The following is a 12784-nucleotide window of genomic DNA, read 5'->3' on the forward strand; positions in this document are numbered from 1 at the left end:
AGATCGACCTTAAATAGATGCTGAGGCTGTGTGAAGTTATAGATGACATATTTCAAATAATTCTAGTTTAAAAATTTTCAGTTAGCTTAATCAATTGACTATAATTAAGAAATATTATATGTAAATACTTGTTGAATGAGTTTTTGTTAATAAAGAATTATCTTTCTGGGGCGCCTGGGTGGCTCCATGGGTTAAGCATCCGACTATTTTGGCTCAGGTCTTGATCTCAGGGTCGTGAGATCTAGCCCTGTGTTGGGCTCCGTGCTGAGTGTGGAGCCTGCCTAAGATTCTCTCTCTCCCTCTCCTTCTGCCCCTACCTGCCCCCTCTCTCCCTCCCTGAAAAAAAAAAAAAAGAAAGAAAGAGAAAAAAAAAAAGAAAAAGAATTATCCTTCCTCTCTTATGTCCTGAGATTTCATTTAAAGTGATTTTGAAATTTGGCACTGAGTTCTAAAAAGCAAAAACACTCAAAGTATTTCTCATAATTTATTGAAATATGTCAGGATAACAGGTCTTTCATCCAATGGTCACATATTCATGCAACTCTCTTGGCCATCTGGTATCTAAAAAGAGTCACGGCCTTTCAGGAATTTGTGTGACTTAAGTATACTGAGACATGGTATAGCGTAGCTCTCTCAGTGTCATAAATGAAGAGACGTGGGCTCTCTTAAAGTACGGGCAGGCAGTTGCAGGAAGAATTTGTGGGAAATAAGGAGGGAGAAAGGAGGCGCCATGTAATCAGACCAGTAGGATTAACATGTTCGCTTAATGGGGAGACATATGTCGCAGTCAGATCTCAGTCCTAGGGGTGAGAATCAATTACCTAGAATCAAAAGCTTGCCATTAGCAGCGTTGAGACTTGAATCATCTCAAAACGATATGTAAATGCACCTGTGAATTGAAATGAAGACATGAAATATTTGTGCTGTAACAACTATTACTGTGTGTTTCTGTGTGTGCGCGGGTGGGTGGGTGTGGGGCTGGTGAAATTAGGAAGGCGTCATGGGATGACTGGCTGGTGAAGCTGAGTGGCACGGTGGGCCAAGGGAGAGCACAGCGTGAGAGGTCTTGATAGTAATGCTGGGACTTTATCTGATCCTAATAATCTCGAATAAATTGCATCGTACCTCTTAATTTGCAGACGTTTCCTCATCAGCACATTGAAGGTGTATACCTTCTTAATGACGACTCAGCTTTAGAGTTCCTGAATTCTCTGCCTTTTTTTTTTTAGATAAAAAAAAAAAAACCGAGGATGTTTTAAAAATAATGACTGGTTTGCAATCTTGTAACCCAGAAAATACCAAAGGAGAAGTTCCAGTCCTTTTTGATGCTTCTCTCCATTGGGGCCCTGGGCATGGCGGCGGCGGCGGCGGCGGCGGCGGCGGTTGTGGCGGCCTCTCATAATTACCGTGGCTCTTTCTCTCTCCCCTTCCGTGTGTCTCCACCATACTGACACATTACTGACCAGATGGTGGCGAGGGCACCATCGCTGTGAGGTGTTCAGGGGAGTAAGAGTAGATGGTTGAAATTCACCAGCAATGGCGGGGGGCAGGGAGGGCTACTTTTTTTTTTTTTTAAAGATTTTTATTTTTTATTTATTTATTTGAGAGAGAGAGATTGAGAGAGAGAGAGCACGAGAGGGAGGAGGGTCAGAGGGAGAAGCAGACTCCCCGCCGAGCAGGGAGCCCCATGCGGGACTCGATCCCGGGACTCCAGGACCATGGCCTGAGCCGAAGGCAGTCGCTCAACCGACTGAGCCACCCGGGCGCCCCAGGGAGGGTTACTTTTACAGACTGTCACCTGACAGTCAGGGGAGTGAATTTTGCTTGGGGACATGTGGATTGAGAATGTGGCATGTTTCTTATCATAAATCAGCGTCTTCTTGTCTTGGTCTGTTGGGGCTGCTAGAACAAAACTCGACAGACTTGCGCGGCTTCTAAACAATGGAAATTTATTTCTCACAGGTTTGGAGGCTGGGAGTCCAAGATCAGGGAGCATGGCTGGGTTCTGGGGAGGGCCCTCTTCCGGGTTGCAGATGGCTGACGTCTCACTGTGTCTTCCCGTGGTAGAAAGGTGAAGAATCTCTGGAGCCTCTGTTATCAGACCATTAATACCACGGATGAAGGCTCCACCCTCATGACCTAATCATCTCCCAAAAGTCCCACCTCCTATCACCATCATCTTTGGGGGTTAGGATTTCAACATAAGAATTTTGGGGAGACACAGACATTCACACCATAGCCCTTCCCTCATGGACAGCACCTGAAAACTGGACCCAGGCGTTTCAAAGAATGATTTCTATACCTCCTCCGACCCACTCCCCAAGTAGAGAGAGGTCTTTGAACTTTTCTTTCCAGTTGTCCTGTCCAGAGCTCTACAGAGCATGGTGGGCACAACCATCCTCTTTCCTCAGTGGTGTGAAGGAAACTCCAGCTCTTAGTTGTGTATGAGAAGTGCCTTTCTAGAAAGTTCCCAGATATGGATGTGTGTGTGTGAGCGCACGCATGTGTATACACAGCAGGGGGGGTGGGTGTATGATGGGAGGATGGGGAGGGGGGGTGGCCTTGCAACCTCATCGGAGCCCTTAGGTAATTAATTGATTAAAAATATGAATAATTTCTTGTTTACCGTAAGTATTTACAGAAAAAGTCTTTCTTAAAAGAGCTAGTGAGTGTGAAGAGTGTGAAGACTATGTCCCAGAACCATAAGCTAAACAGTGCTGTCTTCTGTTCTAAAAAGCCCATAGGGCCATACCATCCCTACTGACAGCAACCCCCCACTCCTGAACACACAGTCACGCTGCCTTATGCCTAAAACCAGAAATGCCTGGAGAGCAGAAGTTCTCTGTCCTCCGTCCAATGGAGAATGTACTGAGAATTTCAGTGTGTCTGGAAATTTCAGTATTTTCCATAGACTGTCTAGAAGTGACTACAGTTGATGGAGTGCTTGCAATGGCTCAGACCTCATTCTACATGTTTTCCTTGGATGTAACCCTCCCAACAGCCGCAGGGCGTAGGTAGGACTCTTAGCCCCATTTTACAGATGAGAAGACTGAGGCGCAGAGCACTTAAGCTTCCTTCCCGAGGTTGTATAAGTGGCACAGCTTGGGCTTTTGCACGGATATTCTTTACCATGGGGTGATCCCACCTCCCGGAGTCAAGGCACGGTAACCGCCTTCAGCATCCTGCAGGCAGGAAGCCAGTTACGAGACCGGCGCCAGGGTAGGGAGCCATGGTGCTCATAAAGGCAATGTGTGCATTACGGCCCGTTAATGCCCCTGCTGCCACTCGTAAGCCTCTCATCTGAAAGATTGATCTCTGCGGGTGTCTCGATTTCTAGCTTCTCTTGGAGGAGTCATGCTGGCCTCTCTTTCACATCAGGTGAAGGCTTGGCCCATCTTCCGATGCTCGCCAGCCTCCAGTGGCGCTTTCCTTGGCAGCTCAGTGACGCTCTTGCGTGCACACACCGGGTTCACATTCCTTCTCCTGCAGGAAGATGTTTCTGTTGGAAACCTTGCCTCTGCATGGTGCCCGACCAAATAAAAATAGACTCTGCTGTCACATTCCCTCGTCAGAGGCATCCTTAATCTGGATCCGCAGAGAGGGCTGTGGGCTGCCTGTAATAAAAGAGAAGGTACGTTTCCCCCAATGGCTTTGTGGCATGAGCCAAGCCATGCTTCTGGGAGCTTCTCTGGCATTATTTCAGAGGTAAAATTGGAGGTTCGGAAAGAGTGTGGTGAAGAGGCTGCTGAAAGGCTCAGGAGGCAGCAGTGTTCACTGAGTGTGGGACAGCAGGGCCCCCCGTGCTGGGGGACAAACCGGGAGACAGCAGAATGCCCAGGGGTGAGTCGCTCGAAAAGTGAGCTTGTCCCTTTCCTTCCTCCAAGCAGTGCGCACACACATGCTGCTGGATGCGGGCTTCCCTCTTGGCCCTGCCTTCCCATCCTTGCCCACGCAGTAAGGCTGTTTCTCAGTCTCCCCAAGGGCATGCCCTTGGCTGACTTGGCTGTCACTCGTCACTCCCACCAGGACAGCGTGGCCATTTCTGACATCTACCCACCTCCCCGGATAGTGAAAATAAGGTACTCTAGCTTCTGGCTGCTGTCGGGACACTTTCCTTACTCTCTTATGCCGTGAAAATCATCTTGGGGCGCCCGTTACATGAAAACGGCGGCTTCTTGGAGACCCTCCCCCCGCTCATGCGTTCATAGCATCTGCTTTCCATTCTACGCCCGTTCTCCTGCACTTACTATTCACACCTGGGCTCACTTTCTTCTTCACGGTGCGCGGAATGTGGCTCCAGCTGCACCAGCTCCTCGTCGGCGCGCGGCGAAGGGGGCAGTCACGTCCTGAGTCTGAGGCCAGAGCGTCGCCCACTAGGGAGGCCAGTGTGTTTCTAAAAGCTACAGTGATAAAGTGCAAGTGACTGATATTAGTGTTTACCCCCTGTGATGCTGATCTCGACTGCATATTTCATTGTTGAAAACAGATAGTTTCCTTTTCTCTGCTTTCTTGCTTCACACTTGGGCAGCCAGCGGGGGGGGGGGGGGGGGGGGGGCTTTCAAACCCATGATGGCAGACTGATGAGTTTATGCTTCTAAACATGCACACACTGAATCCATCCAACAAGAGAGAACACTGTAATGCTCAGACTATGGTTGAATTCAAAACCTGAATGTGTTGTAATTGTAAATCGTGGCGAATGTAGGTGATCTTTAAGAATGAAGACTCATGAACGGTTTTGTATTCTCTTACTTAACTTAAACTCAGTTTCAGAATCCATTGCCCGTATCCTTTGGTCCTTTCCACATAGAACAAGAGAGTCAATTAGTAATTGAGATTTCCGCTAGTCACACACCAAACACATACACACACACACCTTATTCCTTAACTTTCTTGCCGTCCCAAATGTGCACCTGTTGACATACTGAATGCCTCTCTGAACTCCGAGGTGCAAGGAAAAACGTGCTAAACACATTCTTAGCAGGAGAAGGTTTAGGAAGCCAAAAATCATTACTTTGTTTTCCCTTGTTCTCATAATTTTTATGACCTGTAATATTTTGCATCTATTAAAAATAATAACTGTTCTCTTTTTGTATTTTGTAGAAACTACCTCTTCAGGTTACAGCTTGAGGATTTGTCTCTGATCCAGGTAGGTGCAGTTTATCTTGCTCGAGCTTTCATTTTCCATCCCAATTAACTTGCCGTTGGAGGTCATGAAGGCAGATGTCTGTTAAGGTACTAATCACAGCAGAGCGGGGGGTGCATTTCCCCAGCGGGCCAGGCTGCCGGACTCCTGGCTGCCCTGTGTGACGTGACTCATCACCTGCCTTCGTTCCCCACCGGCCCTTTTCTCCTTCCGTGCAGCCTTCCTTTCATGGGCCTCATCCCGATTTATTCTTTGTCAAATGGTAGATAATTCAAAGGACACTTCCTCAATGTCTGGGAGCACCCTTCCCCCCAGTCAGAAGAGTCACTGATTATTTAGTTTGCTGCCTTCAGCCATCAGATTTTTGTAAAAGGCGGTTTCCTTAGAAAGACATCTTTGTTTCCTCTTTATTGCCTATAATGATGTCAATATGAATATAGGGGTTAAAAACCACATGGAGCAAAGAATAAGTGATAAAATAGCAGATAAAAATGCAATTTATCTACTTCCGGTTTTACTGTTTGAAGAAGGAGCCTGAGATCCTTCTGCCTGAATAGAGTATGTATTTTAGTGGAAGTGTCTGGTAACCAGGGTTTCCTTCGACAAGGGGAGAGTTAAGAGGACATGAATATCTCCCTGGCCGAGCATCTGGAACTCCTCCACGGAATGTGCCAGAACTCCTGGTCACTGTGCAGCTTCGGAGAAGTTCTTCAACCAGTTTTCATATCACCCTCGTGTACTAAAGCTCTAAGAAGTAGTGGAGAGAAGTTGAGACTAGCTTCTTCTCTATGTAATGCTTATATTTGTGAACATCCAGGAAACTTCAGAGCAAGGATTTAATATTAGACCTATCTTTTATTCACCAGGGCCTCAAAATAAGCCAAAGCTAATTTTGGTAAAAAAGCAAGGGCTCTGAAGATCTGTAGACCCCGGTTTGGGATATAGCTTCATGCATCCCAGCAACTGTGTGTTTCCTCATCTGTGAAATGGCCACAAGGCACTGATTATCCTCACACTGTCACTGCTAAAATTAAGTAAAGGAAGGTGTGCAAAAGGGAGAAGGCATAGTAATTTCTCAACAAATGTTAATTGCTTTTGTTTTTAAAAGTGATGACGACAAATAATGACTTATTATCATAATCATTTCAACACACCAGCCGAGAATTAATTGTCTTGCCACTGCAATTTAGTATAAAAGTCTTTAAATGAGTTGCTTTGTCAGTTACAATCATGAATGTATTATTAAGTAATCAAAATGATCAGCAGTTTAACCAAAGTACTGCTTTAAAACTCTGATTTTTCAATGATCTTTTGTCAAAGGTATAGATCTTTCAATAGATGGGAACTATATATTATGCGCATTTTGATTCTCATGGTGTACTAGATTATCTGCCACAGTGTGTGTGGGAAAAAGCGGAGCGTGTAGACGTGGGCACAAACATCTGTTTACGCGTACGCACTCATTTCCTTGTCTCTCGGTTGTCTCGGCTGAGAGGGTCTGGAAGCATTGGCATACCAGTAGCAATGAGCTCATTTAAAGTACAGTTCACAGTTCTTGTTTTTTTTTTTCTTAAGATTTTATTTATTTGAGGGAGAGAGAGCACCCACAATTGGGGGGGAGGGGCAAAAGGAGAGGGAGAAGCAGGCTCCCCGCTGAGCAAGGAGCCCAATACGAGACTCGATCCCAGGATCCTGGGATCATGACCCAAGCTGAAGGTAGATGCCTAACTGACTGAGCCCCCCAGGTGCCCCTACAGTTCTTGGTTTCTAAATTTAATTCTCCACTAATAGGAACCAAAGTTTCTTGGAGAAGTAGCTGGTTCCAGGGCCTGGGCAGTGAAAGTCCCAGAGAAGCCCGGAATATCTTGTTTCAGGAATTAAGGACATATTCCAAGCATGATGAGGGCAGGTCAGAAGGTCCTAGGAGCCAGCTGGAAATGGGCTCACTGAAGAAATCTGGGATAATTTGATTGTTAAATCATGATGTATAATCAGTCTCAGTTTATAACATGAATAAACTAAGAATCAGTGAGGATATACTAACATCAAAATAACTGAATAAGTACACAGATAGGGAGAAGGGACCGTTCTTCCTTCTGTAAATGCCAGCTGACAAATATTGAAGGGATGATTTAATTACAAAATTCTGACTTGGCAACCATGATACTAAAAATTGATTCAGGCATAAATGATCAATGGCTGTGAAAATGTATGGGTGAGACTTTGATGATGACCAAGATATTCATGTAGTCTCAAAGTATTTACCTATAACATATTTATTCATTATAAAAGGAAAACTGTCTTTTGATGGTGAAGAAACCCAGCCAGTCCCACCATAACCAAGTAATCAAGGGTCCCCTTCACCTGTCATGGGACAAAGAGCCAGCAAACGTGTCCTGATAGAATGTACGGAGAAGGACACAGCAGGATTTCCTTGGTGTTTGAACTACAGATTATAACCAGTTTCATCAGGAGGAACATCACACAGACCAAAACTGAGGGGCATTCTATAAAAAATTGGCCTCTACTCTTCAAAAATCACCAGGCCATGAAAGGCATGGAAGGAAAGAAGGGCTAGTCCCTCATCAAGGAGACAAAGTGGCATGGCAATCAAATGAAACACTTGGTCCAACTCATATCTTGGAACAGAAAAAAAAAAATTTTTTTTCTTGCTATCAAGGACACTATTGGGACAACTGGCAAAATTTTAACGTCTGGGGACACCTGGGTGGCTCAGTCGGTTGAGCATCTGCCTTCAGCTCAGGTCATGATCCCAGAGTCCTGGGATCGAGTCCTGCATCGGGCTCCTTGCTCACCGGGGAGCCTGCTTCTCCCTCTGCCTGCCGCTCCCCCTGCTTGTGCTCTCTGTCTCTCTCTGGCAAATGAATAAATAAAATCTTAAAAGAAATTTTTAAATGTCTGTAGATGAGAGAGTAGAAATGTATTTTCTGATTTTGATAACTGTGATGTGATTATGTAGGGAAGTGATCTTGTTCTTTGGACAAACCTACTGAGATAAGTAGGGGTAAGGGGTATGGTTTTTCTGACATATTCTGAAATCATTTAAGAAATTATAACACGTGCACCCAGAGAGAAAGAAGCAAATGTGATAAAAAATAATTAATGGGGAAATTGAATAATTTAGGTGAAGGGCTTATTAGAGTCCACTGTGTTTTTCTTGCAAATTTTCTTTAAGTTATTGCAAAATAAAGAGATGCAAAGAATTGGACTATGCCTTCGCCACGGACGCATGTTTGCCATTGCTGTGGTGGCGGGGAAACCAAGTTCTCTTCCCATCATTGCTTCCCATTGTTGTGATATCCTTTTGGTGGAAATCAAGGGTAGGTCATTGATGGAGCTGAACTGTGGAAAAGCCATCAGCATCACCATCTGGTGAGAGAGAGAGAGCACAGAAGGCCCAGCAAGAAGACTGTGACTTCCTGAACGGGGGCTTTGACAACACAGCCCTTGTGACAGTTGTCAGACGTCACCTTGACTTTGGTGCAAAACAGCACAGCTCTCCTCTCGGACGTTTTGTGGTTGTGTGCGCTGCTCGGGAGCCTACTGTGTACTCAGTGTGCAGAGAGATAAAGCTTGCAGTTCTTCTGGACAGACTGTTCCTTCTGACATGTCTTCGGTAAAGCGGTCTTATTGATTTCTATGAATAATTTATTTTAATTTAAATGACGATTTCCAAGGGTGACCCAAAAGGGAGGCGTACAGATAAACAGAGGGTTGTGCTGGTGTCATAAATGTTGCTGTCCAGTAGAAACATAATGTAGGCCTCATGGCTAGTTGATAGAAACTGGTGGTCACATTCGACTGAACACAGAGAAATGGGGATTATTTTTAATAATATATTGGTCTTAACTCATCGTATCAAAAATGTTATTTCCATATGAACTCATTACAAGAAATTAATGAGATGTTACGTTTCTTCTTCTTCTTCTTCTTCTTCTTCTTCTTCTTTTTTTTTTTTGCATTAAATCTGTAAAATCTTGTGTGGATTTTACACACAGAGCACACTGTGATTCGGACTAGCCCCCGTGCAGGAGCTCAGCCTGGCAGTTGACTGTGGCATTCTAGAGAGTGCGTGCAGAAGCCTTTATGACTTGAATGCATTCAGTTATGTTGTAGAAATGTTATTTTCTACAAGGATCAACTGGATTAATTTGAATATCTCAGGCTAATAAAATTACCTCCTTCCTTCTCTCACTAAAGATAAAAAAAAATGATTGTTTAAACATGAGAAAGTAAGGACGCTGAGATGAGGGAAAAACAAATTGCAACGAAGTGGAGAGAATCGGAGTTGAGAATCTGCAACAGCCCTTGTTTCTCACCCGACAAGGCTTCATTTGCTCTTGCCCCCCTCCGGGTGACAGCGGGGTCCACTTCCTGGTGGCCATGAGCTTTTTTCATGTCTCTCCCCATCACCTTGAGGCGCCTCCTCCTGGTAGGTCATGTCCAGCTGCTTATAGCTTCCTAACCTGGAGGCTCTTCCCCAGCAGCAAACATTTGCTCTTGCTGTCCTCTCTGGCAAACACTTTTTACCCCATCCTCTTCTTAATCTCGGAAAAGGCTACTGATCCTGAGTCCCCCAAAGGCGCCCGATCCCGAGTTACCCCCTCTTTGTAACTTATCCCAAGTCAGTTTGAGTTGCTGACCCCCGGATGCCTTTCACAGCCTCACAGCCTCTATTTCTGACGAGCCCTCACTGTGTCTCACACTCTGTGTCATGAGGAGTGTTCTCTTTCTGTCTCATTGGTGCTGGTTGAAGTGGATCATTAGATTAGGTTACCCGGCAAGTGGTAGACTCAAGACAAATATCTGTTGAATTTGAGTAATATGTTTGCTCTTTAATTTTCTAAACTTCTCATTAGTGAGGACTAGGTAAGCTTCATATTTTGTCCCTAAATTTGAGGAAAGGAACACAACTGAGAGACTAGAGCAATGAGCAATGCTTGCTGGAAGAGGCATCCAGCAACACGTGTATACACCCTCTCTCCCCAAAGGATGATTCTAGGACGAAAGGGCTAACTGCTGGCTCTGATTTGTTCCTTTCTGACACGCCAGTCACCTGTCTGCTCAGTCCTGCTGTACACTCTTCCTCTGCCCCAAATTCGTCTCCTGCCTTGACAGTGTCGTAGGATCAGTAACGAGAAAGAAGATGTTGATTAATGTTCCTTCTTTTCCTCCTACCGAGTGGTAGTTACAGAATTCTAGAGACTGTCCCCTGTCAGTGTCCCCCAAATTCAGTGTGCTGCGTTACACAGAGTAGCCAGCACAGCTCTTGGCCAGAGCAGGAGCACAGTGAACACCTCTCGGTGGACTCTCTCCCTCTCCCCTTCCTCAGGTCCCCACACTGGTGATCCCAGTTTATGTTGTTTGTTGAGAGGAGAAGGGGAGGGGCCAGGTGTTAGTCCTCTCGGAGCAGTGAAGGGAGGACGGGATGCAAGGTGTTGGCATTACACATGGGAGTCAGAGCATGTTGTCCATCCAGACGTGGTCATGCCCTGGGGCTCAGCTTGTGGAACTGTGCCGAAATCCCCTGGTGAGAAAAGTGGACTTTGGTGGAGTGGCCTCAGAATGGGAAAACTCAGATTGCCTGACAAGCCTGATGCTGAAAGCATTCTGGAACCGGAGTCAACAGCACCCCGAATCACAGAGTTCTTTTTTCCCTTTGCCGTCTCTAGCAAGGGTGAGACATCACTGGCGGGGTTTCCAGAGCAGTAAAGATTTGAGCCGGGATTGGGTTGGGGCAGAATTCCTCTGTTACCCTGAGTGAACATGATCTGTTTGAGGAAAGTCTCTTGGCATCACCACAAAAATATGCACATATAAATATACCATGAGGTAAAATGCCTATACGCAGAATATTTGTTACGATTTGCAAACAGGCATACCTTTTGTATTAAAGCGAGAGATCAAGAGTTGCTTTAATTTAAGGAAATAAAACCTGTTTTTCATCAGTGTCTGGAGAATCAGATTATCAATGTGATATCCTTTCTAAGGCATCTTTCCACTCAGAGACTCTGATAAGTTTCCTTGTGGCCTCCAAGTGCTGAAATTTAGCCGTGGCATCTTGAAAACCAATCAGGCATAGTGATAGAAGACGTGGCATTCACCATTATGCATCTCTCCTACTTCTTGTCATGATAACAGATTCCACTCTTCAACATCACTTTTCTTCTTGCCTTGATCACGGCAGTTATTTTTCAGGAACAAAGAAGCTTTTTGAAAAATATAAAAATGCAGCTGGCTTCAAGACTAATTGACAACATTTGCCCATCTAGGATCGTGCCTCGGATGGCCCAAGGTAGACACTCTTTGAAGAGCGTCCTAAGAACACAAAGGGGCTGCAGCTCATTTAGCCTCCCTATCTTGCTAATATTCTTCTGGGAAATTGCTCAAAATCCATTTTTATATTGTTTTCTTACTGAGGGAAAGGAATTCACAGCCTATTTCTCGCTTAACAACTGCTGGAATAAGCAGAAAAATTGAAATCTGTGTTCCAATTTGCCACCTGCCTCTCCACGATTTGTGAGTTAAAAAACTGTTAAGTCTCTGACAACCTGGTCAATATTGGTAGAGATTTCTCTTGGAAGTGAGGGTAGATGTTGACTTTGTTTCCTGAATCTTTAGGTTTGGGGAATTGACTTTCAACTTGAGACAGTTTCTAAACCAGTGTTTCTCAACTGGGGCTGCTTAACCTGCTGGGAATCTCTGCTTTTCGCCACTGGTGGGGGCCGCTACGGGCATGCGGTGGGTGGAAACCAGGGATGCTGCTCTGTATCCTACAATGCACAGGGCAGCATCTCCCCACTCTGCAAAGACTATCCTGGCTCAGGGTGGTAGTAGCACCATGCTGAAACCCCACATTAGATCTTCGCTGCCTCTCTCCTACATGCTTTGAAGAAGCCGCTTTCCTAGTCTGTGAAGTTAAGATTACTTCATTGAATCTGTGAGATTTTTGATGTGCTTAAGGAACCTTTCTCTTTCGATTTCTTCATATACTTAACCGAACACATGTATGAAACCTTAGTGGCCATTTCTAAAGAAGCTGCTGGAATTCTTGAGTTTAGATGGCTTCCTTTTGTCAGTATGTGATTAAATTTAAAAATAAATTCAGTCAATTTATAATGCCAGTACCAACAATATGATGTAACTACCCTCTGCTGGAATTCTTTTGTATAATTTAAGGAATGATGTATTACTTAATAATTTAGAATAACTATTCAAATGAGATATTCATGTGGACTAATTATTTAAATCAAGTTTTATATTTATATCGAACAGGGAGAGATCAGTTTCTACTGTGGTCCTCAGAAATCATAATTCTAAACTTTATTTCTGCCTTTCTTTGTCAAACATGTTCCTAAAATCATGGTATTGTAGAAGTGGAAGGAATCATAGAGATCATTGTTGTTAAAACCTTTCAGGGGTCTGCAAACCAGGGCTTGTGGCTCACAGTTAGTTTCTTTGGAACACAGCCACGCCCATTCATTTGCATATTGCCTGCCTGGTATTATAGTTCCTGATGTTTCTCGGCACGCAGACACAAGCATGTGTCTCATATATTGTCTACCTCTGCTGCAGAGCAGGGTTGACCAGTTGTCACAGAGACTGCCCTGCCTGCAA

General features: G+C 44.8%; 1 protein-coding gene across 2 annotated transcripts in view; it reads left to right on the forward strand.

Annotated features, from left to right (window-relative positions):
- Positions 1-12784, forward strand: part of SEMA5A (semaphorin 5A) — a 307625-nt gene that overhangs the window by 55353 nt on the left and 239488 nt on the right. For both annotated transcript variants that reach the window (XM_088023722.1, XM_028122663.2), the window contains exon 3: positions 5104-5149. In XM_088023722.1, the coding sequence (XP_087879848.1) occupies positions 5104-5149 (46 nt within the window). The remainder of the gene's footprint in view (positions 1-5103; positions 5150-12784) is intronic.

Source organism: Eumetopias jubatus, unplaced genomic scaffold (assembly GCF_037043125.1).
Source record: "Eumetopias jubatus isolate StellerSeaLion01/CBP00866 unplaced genomic scaffold, mEumJub1_p1.0 scaffold_5, whole genome shotgun sequence".
NCBI classification, from domain to species: Eukaryota; Metazoa; Chordata; class Mammalia; order Carnivora; family Otariidae; genus Eumetopias; species Eumetopias jubatus.